This window comes from Artemia franciscana, chromosome 2 (genome assembly GCF_032884065.1).
Source record: "Artemia franciscana chromosome 2, ASM3288406v1, whole genome shotgun sequence".
Taxonomy (NCBI): domain Eukaryota; kingdom Metazoa; phylum Arthropoda; class Branchiopoda; order Anostraca; family Artemiidae; genus Artemia; species Artemia franciscana.
In genome coordinates this window covers 28,018,370-28,037,071 of record NC_088864.1, presented here as the reverse complement: position 1 = coordinate 28,037,071, position 18,702 = coordinate 28,018,370, and the positions used below count along the sequence as shown (strand labels likewise).

Here is an 18,702-nt window from a genome sequence, read left to right as displayed (position 1 = left end):
CTTTGACTTTCATGTCTTGTATGTAAAGTAAATGGAATTCCACTCTACAATTTATTCTTTGATAAATCCCATAGGACCCTATATGAATTGACAACGCTATCCCTAGATCGGGATTCACAACTATTTGAAAATTACATAACTGATGAAAATTTGCAAAACTCATGGTGTTATTGTATTAGATTTGTATGGTACTCATGATATGAGTATTGTCCAAATGGGCACAGTACGTTTAGAGTGTGCCTTTAACGAACCATGGAGGAGAGCATAGCATTATTCTCTCTAAATCAATTTGAAACTTATTGAGATATGACCCCTGATGGCAGTGTTCTATTAGATTTGGCACCATGAACACAACTTAAATAATCGATGTATTCAATTTGGATCCGTGCATGTCCAAATACAAATCTTATTGCATACTTTCCGATTTATTCGACCATATTCATTGCGTTAACAATACCCTTATCGTTGTTAATAGTAGCCCATCAAATGTAAAGACATGACACTGACTCTGCATCTTTCCAACGGCGAAGAATATTAAATTTTTTGATCCTCTAGGCCTACCGTATGCATTTTACACGTCTCACATCAAACACCCTCTTGAGCAAAGCGAAAAATATACTATTCAAAATCGGAAGCGAGTACAAGATTTATCAACTAAAAGTGGGGTTTTCATGCTCTACTATGTTTTTTTCGGTGTCGCAGATATACTTACAGTGAATATCTGAGCATTTGTGGGGACAACCTTCGATTAAATGATTTTCTAGGTGAAACTAGAAAAAGGTGGGCACTCTTGCCCACCTATATAATGTAAATTTCAGTGCCGTAAGAGTGAAATGCTTTAAAAATGTTTCTGAATTTGTTTAGTAATAAAACTTGTATATACAATAGTCTGTGTCCTTTAGATTTCTTCTTCAGCGTATAGGAAAACCATTGACACATTTTCAACCATTTCACATTTTTTACAATTTAATGTAACTTCATTTTTATCATATCTCTTACCATTTCATTCATATTATAAAATTCATTTGTTTCAATTTGCTTATTTGAAGCAATGTCACATACAAAATTCACATATGAAGAATCACTCTGTTATACCCAAATAAAATCATTAGGTTTATAATCATAGCAGCCGGTATCTTCACATTGCTGTCGTAAAAACCAGACTCTCTTATTATTCCAGTAATTAAAGCGTAGACCATGTTAACTCTCCCAAGACAATTAAAATCCACGACGGTACCAGTCTCTTTAAAAGACACTGAAATCACATTTCGGGTTTTTTTGCAATCATACCAGGGTAAGTATTTTCTCATTGATCGCATCTATCATAGTGACAATCAAACAATAGGAAACCTCTAGTGTGAAAGTCAAAAATATCTTCAAGACGGGAATTATAGTTTTTAATTTGCACTGCATATCCTCTATGTAGTTTATACGGATTTCGCAATCTACACTTTTTGTTTTAGTTATCAACAGTAGTTCAGTTCTCACAGGATGACCAGCTACTCAATGTATACGAAAATAATGGAAATGTGTAAAATATTTTTTCAATGTTGACTGTCTCACTGCTAAAAAGAAATTGACCCGCGATCAATAAAGTGAACGTCTTCTAGGAAGAAGATTAATCGAATGACGTCAAAAAACTTACTTAGACAATATTTTTGAATTTATTTTTTGTTGCCTTGCAAAAATGGCCGTCTTAAACGAATTTTTAGGTAGTGCTCAAAAGTAAATCCACATAGTCATTTTGTTTTGTTTTAGTTATTATAGTCGTTGAACAGTTAAGATCTATCTATTCTTTTAAAAAGTATTAATCTCAGTTTCAAACCAGTTGTTGGTAAAGGACTTTTATTCTGATTTAATTAGACACTGAATTCTTTCAGCAGTTACGAAATAGTGAGAACACTTTTAGGTCTTATAAACTATTAAAAATATTCATTCGGTATCTGTAACCAAATGGAATATCTAACGTCACTGAATAAATTGAATTGACTGAACTTTTTGTCTGCTACATAAATTGAACTTTTGGCATTATTAAAATAAGACAATTTTATATAAAATCAATGAGCACATAATTGTATCCGTATTGGCAAGACCTTTGAAAAGTAGAACTTTGAATTTGTTCATTTCACCCCAAGGAATGTTTACACAAGGCCAGAATCCAGGGGATAGCCATATCTCTAATGATGCAGAATTTCGAATAATGGCAATGCTCACCCAAAATAGACCCAAATAAAATAGACCCAATTTCATCAGAAATAGCGGGAATAAATAGGGGACTGGCCCAGTTATCAACTAAGTTGAAGGGAGTGATCGCTGGAGTTAAGGCAGAAAATATAAATACGCAGCGAGAAATGGATTCTCTAAGAACTGACCTAGAGAAGATGTGACTTAAAATGAGTAATATGGAGGCTGATTCGAAACGAACAAATATCATTTTGTATAAATTTGACCTATCAAGACGAATACAGACATGCCACTTTCAACCAGTTTATACCGAATGCCTCGCTACATCTTAGCGACATAAAAGACGTTTTCCGTATTAAGTATAATCAAAACCCCCGCCCCGCTTTGGTCAAATTTACGTGCGCTTTTTGCCGCGCGATCTTGTTCTGAAATCAAGTCAACGTTTTAGACACTCAAAAATTTTGATTACGCCTGACTGCACAGCACGAGAATTACTTGCGAGAAAGAAAATGAGAATTACCCTTGAGGCAGCGAAATCAGCGGGAAAAGAGGCGAAGTTGCGTTGTATGAAATTGTTCGTAGAGAACAAGAGTTATATATACAATTTTGAAACAGATGCGATAGAGGAGCGCACAGTACCTGGTGGTGAATATAGAAGGGGAATTGCTAGTGCACACCAGGTATCGGCTGTTGGAGGTTTGAGCATAACGTTGAAAGATGGCAGAAGACCGGGAGCGGATTCGCAGATATCAAATTCCAGCGTCACATCTATGGAGTCATTCGGTAGCGCATTTAGTTATCATGTACTATCGCAAAATGAAATCGAAGTGCATAAAACACCCTTGTCTATTGCTGCGCCACAAGTTGAAAGGGGCGTTCCAAAAAGAAGAAATTGTGAAATAATTAGCCCGAATGATAGTGCGCCAAATACAACACAGCCACCTCTTCTTAGAGGTAAGGCCAAAATAAATGAAAGGCAGATCGCACCTCGTAAGCTATCTTTCCAAGATCAAAGTAATCGGCCGAAAGACTAGGGAGACCAGGGCCATGGTGTTATACATGAAAGAATAAATATAGTGCATTGGAACATCCAAGGACTGAGTTAAATGAAAATTAATAGTCTATTTGTATCGCAGTGTATGTTTGATATTGTAGCATTATCCGAAACTTAGTTGGAAAATGAAATTCAGTTTGAAAGGTTTCAGTATTTCGGTGTCCATCGTAAAAAATCTAAGAATGGACGAACTTATGGTGGAGCCGCAATTTTTGAATCTGAAAATGTTTTGTCTCAACATAAAGTCCAACGGCTGAAGAGTGTTTCTTGTAATTTGATATGGTTAAGAGTCAAATCCGATGGACGGTTTATTATTTTTGTGCAATTTATATCCCTCCAGAGTCGAGCGCGTACAACGAGGAGGATACGTGGTGTATATTAGAGGATGAAAAACGCAAATTTTCTATTCAGTTTCCATCTGATTTATTTGTCTTATGGGGGACTTTAATGGTTATGTTGGGGTTACTCCAGAAGTTTTGATGTCACCTCATGCCTGTACGGATGAAGCTGCTTGGGAGGTTTGAGAGGATTTAGTAATCCATCTTACTCCCAGGGTAAGTGAGGACCATAATTGGGGCTGTAAAATTTTGGATTTTTGTGGTAAGGACAATTTTGTTATTTTCAACGGAAGAATTGGAAAGGATGGAGCTGTGGGAAATTTCACTTGTTTTTCTGGGACTTCTCCAAGTGTAATTGATTATATTTTGGTGTATATTCCTCTGTGGTGTCTATGTGTGGATTTCGAGGGATGGCAGTTGTAGGTTCAGATCACTTGCCTGTTAAGGCTACTTTTGAGTGGTTTAGTTCTAAGAAACTAGTGACTAATAGTGATAGGAAGAAAAAACGCAGGAAAATGAGGATTTAGGCATTAGAAAGGCACTGAAAGTAACAGGAGAGAATGTGAAAAAATTTTCAGAGTATGATGACGAGTGAAGAAGTTCAGCAGGAATTAGAGAAATGTTTGGTTTTACTTGGTGATGGAAAAATAGAGGAGCCGTTAGTATTAGTAAATGATGTTGTATATAAGGTAGGTTCAAAGTTAAATTGCAGAGTTAAGAATGATATTAAGAACGGATTTCTGATGATGATTGTGAAAGAAAACGTCAGGAAGTCTTAGAGGCACTGCGGAAAGCGAGTTATAGCACAGGTAGTAGGGAAAATACTCGATTTTATATGGATTATAAGTTGATTCGGAATAAGTATAAGAAAATGTTGAAGCTTAAGAAAAAATAGCATGAAATTAGGACGGGAGAGCAACTGAAAAAAGATTATAGAGGAGATATTAGGACCTTTTGGCGCATAGTTAAAAATTCTATAGGAGGAACAGAGGTTTGTGATGGTATTCCAGCAGTAGATTCTTGGCCTACATATTTAGAGGAGAGAAAAAACGAAGTGATTAGGGACCAAGGAGGAACTAGTTTAAGTGTAGATCTGGTATCTGCTTTACTTGATGTAGTTGATAGGCCAATGCAAGAATGTGATTATGATTTGGTTGCTCCCATCCAAGTAAGTGAAGCATGGGAGAAAATGAAAGGGATGGTAGGCGGATCTGCTCCAGTATAGATGGAATACCAACCGCACTTTGGAATTTGGGACAGGTGTGGCTACTGCATGTTATAGCAGGGATGTTTTCTGGTATATTGAATAGTGCAGAATGGCCCTTGTCTTGGGCTACGTCTGTTTTAGTGCCGTTATTTAAAAAGAGGGATAGATTAGACCATGGGAATTATAGAGGTATAAGCCTAAGTAATGTGCTTAGTAAGGTTTTTGCTAAGATATTATGCTATAGGATAGATAATTGGATAGACCAAAATAGAATTTTATCAGATTCGCAGCCAGGGTTCAGAAAAGGTCGTTGTTCTATAGAACAGATTTTTATTTTATTAGGGTTGATTGGGAAACAGGTTAGAATAAAAGAGGGCAGGCGATTTGTCGCATTTTTGGTTTTAAAAGGGGCGTTTGATGGAGTGGATAGAAGTTTAATGATAGAGTTTCTGTTAGCACTAGGGCTACCAAGCGCATTTGTTAAGGTTATAGCATCTATGTATAATATAGTTAAGATTGTAGGGTAGGCAATGATTTCTCTAGGGTTATTAGGAGTAGACTTGGTGTTAAGCAGGGATGTACAATTTTCCCAAGGCTATTTTCATTGTATATTAATGATTTTGAAGAGTATTTGATAGACAGAGGTGCTCCAAAAATTAAGCTTTCAAGTGCAAGCGTTATGGCATCACTTTTTGCGGATGACATAGCATTATTAGCAGAAAGTAAAGAACATTTGCAACAACTGCTAGATCTAGCATCTTCTTATTTTAGGAATAAGAAACTAGTATTAAACATAAAGAAGTCGGTGGTAATGGTTTTTAGGAAAAGTAGAGAACAGATAGATTCGCAGTATCAGTTTACGTATGAAGATAGGACACTTGACTATGTAGATGAATTTCAGTACTTAGGTTGTAGGCTTTTGTCAGATGGGAAATGGAAGAAACATCTCAAGATAGTAGAAAGTAAGGGAAATAGATTACTAGGATTGTTAAGTAAAAGTAGTATCAAGGACATTATGGATGTAGGATTTCTAAAGTATGTTTTTAATGCTAGGGTCAGATCGACTTTGCATTAACGGAGTGGAGCTATAGGGGATTAATAAATGGGGTTGAACTTAGAAAGAATGCAGTTGAGGTTTTTTAAGCGTATGTTAGGCCTTGATTTTAAGTTTAATGGATTAGTACTAAGAGGGGATATAGGAATAAAGTGTATGAGACTAGGTTAGTTGCTACTAGGCTAGAATCTCAGGAAGTTTAGGTTTGGAAAGCTGAGAAGGCCACCTCGCCGTCCCTTGGGATATATGCGGAGGTCAAAGAGAACTGGGACGAAGAAATTTACCTGAAAATAGGATTTGCTCCAGATGATTGGAAATGAGTAATGTATATAAGGGGGAATTTTATGCCTCTTGGAGAACGTAGGAAATATTTAGGGAGAAATAGATTGAGGGATGGTCCTTACAGTTGCCCAATGTGGGGAGAGATGGATGAGTCTTTGTATCATTTTTAGGGGATTGTAGGGAGTTGAGGGAGTTGCGCTTGGGTATATTTGGTATGGGGGTTGGGAGGAGAGATTGGATTTTGGAAATTTTGAGAAGTAGGTATTACTGAAGTATAAATAATATTGGAAAGTTCGTCCGGGTAGGTATGAGGTGTCGTTATGTTTTCTTAAATAACTAGTTCAATGGTTTTTCAGTCTATGTTTGTTGCTGTATTTTTTTCACTTTTTTTGTGTATGTCACCATGGGCAAATTGGGCTTTTCGTGTGAATAAATCTGTCTATCTATCTATACCAATAAATTGAGTAAAGTATCTGGGCCACGACGTAAAACTGTCTTACAGTAGTTCAAAGACGGAGAATCATTTTTCATTATATTGTTAAGCATTCTTTGAGAAAATATTTTCCTTTTGAAATATAAATCTTGAAAATACTCTTTCTAGAATCAAACTTTTTCTAAAGCCACTAGATTCCGTATGATTTTTTGTTTCTCAGATCAAGCCATTTTTAATCTTGACATTCTCACCACCGATTATAGACTAACTGGGATTCTTTCTCGTTTGCAACAAACTCATTCCTTTTTCATAGATTGATCCAGATCATATTGTTTGTGTTCAAACACTTCACTATTGCGTTTAATCCGTCTCATAGTATTTTTATATGTATTATATGCACTTTTGCTGCAAAGCATAACTGTTCCTCGGACTTGAATTCGCTTAATGATATTACATATCGTGCGAAAATTTCGTCCCATTGTAGGGTTAATTGGCAACCCCTTGTAATTTTTACTGCTACGTTAGGTACTCTAGTTTCTCTTTCGCCGTTACTTGCGTCTTCAATATCCAATAGAGTAAAAGCATCCATTACTAAAGAATATTATCCTCGATGTTGACACACTGAACCCTTTTTCAATTCTGAGGAAATCTAATAACTCACATGTCGTTGACCTTCAAAACCAGTTTTGCCGGATTATACGGGTCTACCGGAACCAAAACAAGTCATGTAAGATTGCGTCATCTTCACCTGTAAATATTGGAGCACTATAGATTTTTTTACAACCGGGAATTCCCCACTTGACTAGTGGACTCTGAAAAGTCCTATTACGTAACAGCCAAAAGTAAACAACTCCGATTACGTAATATCCAAAGAAAACTTTTTTGGAGGGTCCCTGAAGGTTTTTTCCTGGTCCTCGTAGGTTTTAAGTAATTAATGCATACATACATCGTTTAGAAAACGTTTCGCTATTACGTAACAGTCCTGAAGTAAACAAAAGCTATTACGTAATTAACATCTGCATCTCGAATACCTGCATCTGGAGGAAAAAATCGCCGTTAAACTTTTTCCTCATGTTAAACCATTAAAGGAAGAAAGGAGTAGGGGCTATGGGTATCATAAAAACCGAAACTTCCTCACTACTGAAGTGCTTTGCCTCGAATAACTTAATGTGTCTTTTTAGAAAAGGTGAAGATGACACAGAACAGGGGATTACTAGAATATTTAAGTTACTAGCAGCTAAGGAAACCGACATTGTGCGGTCTAGGACATTAACCTATGGAGGAAGACATGTGACTTATAACGACACGTGTGGGCGAATTTTAAGTTCAAATTTTGAGGAACTTTGTAATCGAGTAAGTTTTTCTTTACTTCTTTTAGCATATTTATCCGAAAATAAGTATATTTTATGTAGCATTTATAGTTCATACAAGTAAAGATCAAACAGTTCGTGGTAACGAACCGTAGTAAAGAGCGACCCGGCTCAATAGGAACCAAAACTCTGTAAAATGGAATTTTTATTACAATAGTTACATCAAAAGAATTGCATATTGCATTAAGAATTGCATTATTAAATCATGTTGTGTATGGCCGTAGGGCTCAAATAAAACGTCTTTCTTTCTTCTTTCTTTCTTTCTATTTATGCTGATTTTATATATATATATATAAGTTTCTTTAAGTTCAGACTTACTCATCAAAAGTTACGAGCCTGAGAAAATTTGTCTTATTTAGAAATATGGGAAAACGCCCCTTAAAAGTCATTGCATTTTAACGAAAATCACACCATCAGATTCAACGTATCAGAGAACCGTACAATAGAAGTTTCAGGCATCTATCTAAAAAAAAATGTGGAATTTTGCATTTTTTGCCACAAGACAGATCACGGATGTGTGTTTGTTTGTTTTTGTTTGTTTTTTTTTCCCAGGAGTGATCGTATCGACCCATTGGTCCTAAAATGTTGCGAGAGGACTCATTCTAACAGAAATGAAAAGTTCTAGTGCTCTTTTTAAGTGACAAAAAAAATGTGAGGGCACCTAGGCCCTCTCCCACGCTCATGTTTTCCCAGAGTCACCGGATAAAAATTCTGAGATAGCAATTTTATTCAGCATAGTCAAAAACTTAATAATTATGTCTTTGGTGACGACTTACTCCTCCACAGTCCCCGTGGGAGGGGCTGCAACTTACAAACTTTTACCATTGTTTACACATAGTAATGGTTATTGGGAAGTGTACAGACGCTTTCAGGGGGATTTTTTGGTTGGTGGAGGGGTTGAGGGGAGGGGGCTATGCAGGGGATTCTTTCCATGAAGGAATTTGTCATGAGGGAAGAAAATTTCCATAAAGGGGGCGCAGGATTTTTTAGCATTTAAAAAATAAAAAAATAAATATGAAAAAGTTTTTTCAGCTGAAAGCAAGAAGCAGCATTAAAACTTAAATCGAACAGAAATTATTACGCATTTGAGAGGTTCTCCTCATCCCAATACCTCGCTCTTTACGCTAAAGTAACTTTATTAATTTCAATTATTTATTCTACTGCCTTTATGATTCAGGGTTCATTCTTAAGGAATTGGGACAAAATTTAAGCTTTAGTGTAAAGAGCGAGGTATTGACGAGGCGGTGAACCCCCTCATATACGTAATAAAAACAAACGAATATAGAAGTTCGTTACGTAAGCTAATTCGTAAGCTACGTATATTTTTACTAATAAAAACGTTCGTAAAAAATTAAGTTCTAGTTGCTTTTTTAAATAATCAAAAAATTGGAAGGTAACTAGGCCTACTCCCCCGCTCTTTTTTTCTCAAAATCGTCCGATCAAAACTAAGAGAAAGCCGTTTATCCATAAAAATAAATTAATATAGAAATTTCGTTTTAATTGTTCATGTGCGGAGAGCCAAAATCAAAACATGCCTTAATTTAAAAACGTTCAGAAATTAAATAAGAAAAAAACAAGTTTTTTTTAACTGAAAGTAAGGATCGATATTAAAACTTAAAACGAACAGAAATTACTCCGTATATAAAAGGGGCGGTTCCCTCCTCAACACCCCGCTCTTTACGCTAAAGTTTTTTACTGTTATAAAAAGTAGAGTTGAGAGAAAGTCAAGCTTTAGCGTAAAGAGCGGGGCATTAAAGAGGGAACAGCCCCTTTTATATACGGAGTAATTTCTGTTCGTTTTAAGTTTTAATATCGCTCCCTACTTTCAGTTAAAAAAAACTTATTTTTGTTGTTGTTGTTTAATCCTAAGTAAAACCCAATGAAACTCTAAGTAATCGACTGTAAAAAATAAGAATAAGAACAGATAAGGATATAAATGCAATGTGAGTTTTAAAAGATGTAACGAAATATTGGGCAAATGGGGGTATAGTGTCTATGTATCTTCGTAGTTAGACTTCTTAAAAATTTCCTTTTGTGCGAAAAATCCCTTTGAAACTTTCATGTGCTTTAAATAATATTTACTTTGACTGATAATTGACAGGTGGGCGAGATTCGTTGGATTTCAAATAGAAGGCTGGACTTAGAGTATTTTTGGGGAAAATAGCAATTGCTGAACGATTTTATTTTTCACATACTTTGACGTATGTTTTTGAGGTCCTACGACGTAGGATGTAGGCCCTACGATGAAAGTACTACGTGTATGAAGAGGGCTGCCCCCCTGCTCAACACCTCGAATTTTACGCTAAGGTTTGAATTTTGTCCCGATTCTTTAAGAATGACTCAAGAAAGGCAAGGGTCGTTCAATTAGAACAATAAGAAGCTTTTTTAAAAGTACTAAAAAACTTTAGCGTAAGGAGCGAGGTTTTGAGAGGGGCCAATCTCATGCATATGCGTGGTAGTTTCTGTCCGTTTTAAGTTTTAATTTTGCTCCTTATTTTCAGTGGATATATATATATATATATATATATATATATATATATATATATATATATATATATATATATATATATATATATACTAGCTGTTGGGGTGGCGCTTCGCGCCACCCCAACACCTAGTTGGTGGGGGCGCTTCGCGCCCCCCCCCCCAAGCCCCCCCGCGCGCGTAAGTCGTTACGCGCCATATTAGTTACGCGCCATTGTAGTTGTGTCCCTATGTCCCACCTGTGAATATAGATAGATATATATATATATATATATATATATATATATATATATATATATATATATATATATATATATATATATATATATATATATATATGTTTTTAACTACGTAAAACTTGCGAATATACAACATTCTTTGCTGTCCCATTGTCTGTGCATATAAATATATTGTCAGGTTTACCGACTCTTGAATATGCAACATATAATGGTCCATGGGAAAACAATCCGTATTCAGATCTATACCTCATGATTCTAATGATTGCCCTTGAGCTTTGTTGATGATGATTGCTAATCGACCATTCCCTGAGTCGCCATCGTCATTTATATATCCCCCTGTGCACCCCGGCGTCCCCGTTGTAGTTGTGTCCCTGTGTCCCGGTCGTCGTCATTTGTACTCCCTGTGCCCCGGTGCTTTGTTGATTGCTAATCGAACATTCCTTTTGTCCCGGTCGCTTTCTCTTTGAGTGTCGTCATTTATTTAGATTGTCAGGTTTACCGACTCTTGAACATGCAACATATAATTGTCCATGGGAAAAACAATCCATATTCAGATCTATACCTCATGATTCTAATGATTGCCCTTGAGCTTTGTTGATGGTGATTGCTAATTGAACATTCCCTGTGTCCCGGTCGTCATTTATATTCCCAGTATCCCGGTCGTCATTTGTGTCCCAGTGTTCCCCTTTTAGTTTTTTTATTGGTTTTGACCTTTTTTTAGGTTTTGTAGTTTTTTTCTTTTTTCTTTTTAGTTTTTTTTGAAGTTTTTATCTTTTTAGTTTTTTTTATTTTTATTTATATTTTTTTAGTTTTCTTTTTCTCCTTTATTTTTCAGTTTTCTTCCTTTTTTTAGTTTTTTTTTCTTTTTTAGTTCTTTTAGTTTTTACCTTTTTTAGTTTTTTTTCGTTTTTTCTTTTTACTTTTTTTTTAGTTTTTATCTTTTTTATTTTTTTTTATTTTTATTCTTAATTTTATTAGTTTTCTTTTTCTCTTCTATTTTTCAGTTTTTCCCTTTTTTTTAAGTTTTTTTTTTAGTTTTTAGTTTTTTTAGTTTTTTAGTTTTTTCAGTTTATTTTTAGTTTTTAGTTTTTTACCTTTTTTAGCCTAACCAGGATTTGAACATGGGACCTTCATTCTCCGTTCTGACACCCTCTCTCACCGAGTGACTACTCCAGCATGTTCATTTTGGTGTTTTAAATGGTATATTATTAACCAAATTAATGTGTTTTACAATATACTAAGCATCGTCAAAGCAAAAATGACGACAACTAATTTCATGACGTCAGCCGACACAGAAACATGACGTCACCTGATCCACAGATCCACAGACAGACAACTTATTTATATATATATATATATATATATATATATATATATATATATATATATATATATATATTTAATTTGGATAAAGGGGTAGGCTTTAGTTTCCATACTAGGGTATAATATGGATTGAAAACAGAGAAACTTCTTCAGTGGCTTCTTTGCAAGTAGCCTTTCAAAGTGTCCACTTGGTCATACTGGCATTTCAGTAAAGGAATGGTGTTCACCAATACCGGAGTGCTTGAAATAATTACATATAGAGGCAAGGCTTTCCAAGGAGGCAATACTTTTATTAGATAGGTTTTTTTGTGTTTTATAAAGAATTTTAAATTTACGTGAGTGCCTTGCAAAAATCAGCTAAAAGGTAAAAAAATCAGTTTCGACGATTTTTCTCAGTATTCTTAAAATGAATTAATGATGCTTCTGTGGTGAAAACTTCCTTAATAAGTATTGCAGCCGAGACTGGAAGAAAATTCTGATGTAGTAATTATTTTCATTTCTTAGGGAGACAGGCAGCATTTTAAAGGTTCACCATGCAAAACACATACAAAAAAAATACTGAAGAGTAATATAAAAAAGAAAACAAAAAACTCTAAAATCTTGAGATTTCAGTGAGACCTGGACCTCAATGCCGTCACCATCCCTTTGCGTGCGTAAGGATGTATCAGTTGTATAGACTAAAAATTTATGCGAAATATAATGTCTCACACAAAGAACAAAATATTCCTGTCCCTTGATATTATTTTTAGGCCAAGGACACTTGTAAGTTTGAAATCAATTAGACGTCTATCAAACCACTGAGCGTTGGCTGGAAAACAGGAGGTTAAAACTGAGGCTCACCTGATTAGAATTGACGTATTTTTTTAATTGTCTTGTTGTTTTTTTCATTGATTGTTTTCACTGTTAACTTTATAGTTAATATTACGTTATGATGAACTTTATAGTTTTTTTTGTTCATTCGTTTTCTTTTCTAGCCTTTAGGGGCCATTGATTATATTCAACTAGCCCAAGTCTTTCACACAATTATTATTCGGGATGTTCCGAAATTGAATCTGAGACTCAAATCACAAGCGAGGCGTTTAATAACCTTAATTGACACTCTCTATGACAATAGAGTTCGGTTAGTGCTCTCTACTGAAGTTCCACTAAATCAATTATTTACAAGTGAAAAAGCAGACCATGATCATAGCCATTTCCTGGAAGACCTGGATTTAAAGGTAATTTTTTTGCGACAAATCAGGGTATAATTGATTTTTTTTTTTTTTAATTTCGTACTCGATGTAAAGGACACCTTTTTTAATATAGCTATTTTTTTTGTTTAAAGTCTTCCGGGGTAGGCTAAACAAAAAATCCCAGAAGAGTGACATATAATTCCAAATTTTGCGCTTTTTATAATTTTTCAGGAACAGGTAGCTACATCTCTTGCCCTCATCCTTGGGTACCCTTCCTAGAAGCAAATGGACAGTGAAATCAATGCGTTGCAAAACCCGAGAAAAAGTATCGTGGGCTCAAGATGAAAGTTTTTGTTCTGTATTAATCCCTGATAAGAAAATAAACAGCGATTAACTTGTACTACTCATTGACAGCCTGTCTCATATAAAAAAATAAACTAGACATGAATTATCTTACAAAAGTTAAGTTTTAAGATAAAGAGGGTGGTTTAGGAAGTGGGAGTGAGAAGTATAGACACATTGTCACAGAGTGACAATAAGACTTAAAATGACCATGAATTATCCTGTTTACGGTAATGGGAGGAGGGGGCTACAACTTCTTCACGCTAAAGTTTGATTATTTTTTTTGCCTTGCTTCAAAAAAAAAATACTCTAATACAAGAGCAAAAAAGTTGTTTTATAATCAGAACACTTCGAGAATCAAAGGGCTGATTTATTCGCATCTTCTTTAAGCAATACAATTTTAGGCTCAAATATTTTGAAAATGAATAAGAAAATAAAAAATAAATCCATTGTAATTAACAATAGGCTATATTTATTGCAATCTAAAATACTTTAAGGAAAGCACTTTTCAAACTTAGCATTAAGAGTAAGGGTGTGAGGGGTTGTATTCCCTCCCCTCATATATAGGTTAATCTGTGTTCATTTTATGTTTTAATACCTCTTTTTACTTTAATTTCAAGAAACTTGTTTTCATTTATTCAAATCTACATGAGAAAAAGAGGATATCCATACGTTTTACACTTAACAGCAAAACTTTGAATAGGTACGTTTAAAGGAAGCAAAGTGATAAAAGGCATAGATAAAAGATAGGTTAAGATTTCTGTTCAATGTTGAAATTTTGCACGCATAGTTTCTTCAACTGGAACATGACCAGGCTGACTACTTACTCTTAATTTCTTAACATGTCAGTGCATCATCAATACAATATCTTTTATGCCGTCTATCTTTATCTTCCAGAGCCTCAGCAATCTTTTCCAAAACCTCCATTTTATACATCTGTAATTCATACCTTAATGCCTGCTATGCGTCCCTTACTCTCTTCTTATTCCCGTATGATCTAGCATTCAAAAACTTTTTGTGCAAACCATCTTTTTTTCAACCAATCTTTAACCGTTTTCGGTAGTATTCCTAGCTGCGTTTCTAACTTTCCTCTAACTTTACCTTCTGCAACTTCGCAAGCTATTTTCGTAAAATTGTTCTATGTATTCTACATTGTCAAATTTCAAACTCTCACAACTGTTTCTGGAAAGTTTCCCTCAAATTCTTATCCCGGATTCCATCAGCATCATAACTGCCGTGAAGACTGAATTTCACATGTATATTATAGATGGTAGTATTGTCTTATGTTTTAACCTTTCCGTTAGAAAAACAGCAATCCAAAAAGTGCTAGCCTTCATTTAAAAAGACACATAATTTTTGGGAGGATGTGGGGGGATGCATAAATATAGTTAAAAATATTCACGAAATGTGTACCAGAAACGTCGACTCTTTCACCGTTTTTATTCCCAGAACCCTGTGTTACGTCTCCCGTTAAAAAAAAGGGTTAACCAACATTCTGAATTTTGTTTTTCTAAGGGTCAACGTAAGTGTTCTCTTCTACGAGATATTAAGAGATTGTCGCTTGAGATCAGTAGAAAAAGTTGACCTTGCCTAAGTTGTGACTACATTGAAATGTGGACAACAATCATTTGGTTCAGATCAGAGACCTGGGATGCACAAGATACTATTCGTGATTTATGAGTGCCCTCTACAGAATCTAGACACCATCTGTGAGCTGTATATATATCTTTCCAACCTAGTCGTTTTTTCATAAAGGTGCAAGAAAGTGAATGTAAGAATCTGAATATGAAGAATGATTCTGTTCGTTTTAAGTATTTTCAGAGGCTTCTCCGTAATAGCTGTTTTCATTAGTAAAATTTAGAGTCAAATCAGCCTGCTTATTTAGTTATGACTTCAATAGTGACTTAAGCCAAATATCAAAACCAGTATGATCCCCTTTGTATCATACATGGCAGTTATAGTCAAAACCCATTTTACCAACAGGCTAAAAACCCAGGCTGGAACCTGATTTCTTCGATCATGTTCAGCTTGTTTTCTGTTAGAACCGCCCACGCCTGTAGTGGCGTAGTGGGTTAAAATATCTGTACCTGTAGGCATCTGAATATAATATTTTATAGTACAAGGGAAAACCTGTAATTGCCACAAGGTATTGAACGCATTTAATATGCATTTAACGTTTAATATACTATAAGGAGACTAAAGGTTTAATTTTATTTAAATAAATAAAATTGAAAAAAAAATTTAATAATAAATAAATTGAATAAGTAAAATTTGAATAGTATAATTTTATTTTCATTTCAATGATCTAATAACTGGAAAAGAGAATATTTGCAATATAATTCGCTTTCAATGAAGCGCCCATGACGCATTAGGCTTTAGATTTATACAGTTAGGGACGGAGGCATTAGCTAAATTCTTGTTTGTAGTGAAACTAAATTTGTAGTCAACGCTTTTGGGAAGAAATAAGATTAAACTAAATATTTGATGTATAATGATATCAGCTGCTGAAAAGCCCATCATTTCAAAATTTAATTTTGCTGCAATTTCTTTTTTATTTTCAATTTTGTAATAAGTATGTAAGAAAATGTTTGTAACATAATTCATTTTCAGTAAAGCGCCAATGACGCAGTAGGTTTTAGACTTTTGCAGTTAGGGAAGGAGGCAGTATCCATGCTCCTGTTTGTAGTGATTTTTTTTTTGTTTCAATCTTGATTTGCATACTTAATTAAGGCTTTATTCGTTTTAAGATTTATTTTTTCATTTATATTAGTACATGTTGTATGTTTGTTTACTTTGATTGTTTATTTAATTCTGTTCGTTTTGGGTTTCATTTATGCTACAATAGTTAAATATTTTGTTTGTTTTAAGCTTGATTTGTATATTCAATTTTAACTGAACTCGTTTCGAGATTTATTTATTCATTTACATTAGTACAACAAAAGAATAAGAACGAAAGCAGTACGAATCCGGAAGATTGGAACAACAAGAACAGTGCAAGAAGAGATAACAAAACTTGAAACATTTTTTTTGAAGCAAAACCATAAATAATTGACTCCCCCTCCTCTCTCGCACAAAAAAAAATCAAACCAAATGTATCTAAGCTACTTCAACCCCATCTGGGTGATAAGAATCCAGCCTAATACAAGTTAGATTTCAATTACTTTTAGTTTTATTGACGAGCAATTCTGATTTTCCCCTTTTTTCTTCACTGGATTAGTTGCAATTCCTTTTTTCTTATTGTTAGACGTTTCTGTTCTTTTCTAGTTTTTATGGGTGCTGAGAATGCCTCGTTTGACATATCTAAAGATATTAGCGATCTTTTTTCGTCATTGTTTTGGAATCGAACCCTCTTTCCAAATCGTTGTCGAGAACGTTTGAAAAGATTTGGTCACTAGATACCCGACCGGGAAAATCTCTATAAATAAGGACGCTTACGACGAGTTCCTTGACATTTTACATATAGGCAACAATCAACACTTGTTCCCGGAAATTTTTCTAAATCCTGATGCAGATATTAGAAAATGAAAAGTCCAGGACCTAGACAAATTTATCAAAACATTATCAAACCAAAAGAAAAAGCCGGACGAGTGAACAAGGACACTAAAGTACAACAAGTCACAGAATTTGTCAAGTAAGAAAACTATGACCTTGAAAAGATTTGCGATGTCCTCCTTCCTCCTGAGGAAATACGATACACACTGTAGATGAATTTGGATCAGGAAAAGTGGCTACTATCAGAAGCATGTACTTTCGAAAAATACCTACTGGCTCAAGTCTGATTCCTTTGACCTGGGGGACAGCCGGATTGGAGATGGCTCTTACTTAAAAGACAGAAAAGGTGATGAGGTGCAAGATAACGGTTGGCTTCAAATTCAACGGACTCTGGTTTCCATATGAGTCTGTTTTAATATATTTATTGCATCATATATATATATATATATATATATATATATATATATATATATATATATATATATATATATATATATATATATATATATATATATATATATATATATATATATATATTTATATGCTAATTTATTAATACTTCATCTATATTTATACTATAATAAAGTTTATATTACAGTATTATTTATTGTAATAATATTATTGCATTATCAATACATATAATATTATAATATTTATACTATTATTTGTACATTAATTATTTACCGTACTATTTAGACATTCGTTTAAGGATCTGATCACGCTTAAGTAGAGAAACCGAGTTCACAAGAATGTTTTATAAATTGACAAAAAATATAGCAACGACAACAGTCAAACAGTTCGAGGTAACGAACTGTAAGTAAGGAGGGACTTGGCTCAATAGTAACCAAAACTCTAAAAAATGGATTTTTAATATCAATAGAAACATCAAAAGAATTAAATTATTTTTACGGGCCTCAGAAAATTTACCCGGTTTTTGAAAAAGGGGGTCGCCCCTTAAAATACAAGGATTCTTAATGAAAATTGCACCATTAAATTTCAAGCTCCTATCTGTAAAAACGTGCCAGAAGACAGATCATTTTACTTTTTACTCACCAACCAAGTTTGCGAATGGCTGTTCTTGTGGATTGTAGCCAGGAAAAAGACAGAAGTTGTTCTTCCTGTTGAACATGAAAATTAATAAAAAGAAAAGAAAGCTTCATAATTTTTCATAACACTTATTACTTATAGCGTAAATTTTTATTTGGATTTCTTTTTATGTGTCGGTAAAATATTTTTCTCTTATTTTTCAGAATGACGAGAATAAATTTAGCATCTTTTCTGGGGAAGAAGAAGTATTTGCTTTCGATAGAACTCTCTCACGATTGACACAAATGCAAACCACTGAATATTGGGAGTCATGGGAACAAAGCTTTTGAAAGTTAGTTATTTTGAATGTATAATGTTTTATTGTTATTAAACCAAGAATAGTTTTCGAAATACATCCTATAATTTCTATGTTCTTTTCGGCAGAATTTATTATTATTTTGTTGTTAATGCTATACTGAAATACTGTGGTCGGTAAAGACGCTACTGTTAAATGGCCACACACGCTGCTGTTGTTCTGCTACTTTGCCATATCGAAAAAAAATGACCCCAAACCATTTAGTCTTGCACTTCATTTCACAAGAAAAATCTAAACAGTTACAACTAAGATATATATATATATATATATATATATATATATATATATATATATATATATATATATATATATATATATATATATAT

The 18,702-nt window shown here is 34.2% G+C and overlaps 1 protein-coding gene across 2 annotated transcripts in view; it reads left to right on the top strand.

The window, feature by feature from the left end:
* The window catches only part of LOC136039619 (putative ATPase N2B), a 43,597-nt gene extending 25,168 nt beyond the window's left edge, over window positions 1–18,429 (top strand). For both annotated transcript variants that reach the window (XM_065723513.1, XM_065723516.1), the window contains exons 4-6: window positions 7,734–7,905; window positions 12,943–13,185; window positions 18,225–18,429. In XM_065723513.1, the coding sequence (XP_065579585.1) occupies window positions 7,734–7,905; window positions 12,943–13,185; window positions 18,225–18,350 (541 nt within the window). In that variant the 3' untranslated portion in view covers window positions 18,351–18,429. The remainder of the gene's footprint in view (window positions 1–7,733; window positions 7,906–12,942; window positions 13,186–18,224) is intronic.
* Window positions 18,430–18,702: the final 273 nt, after the last annotated feature.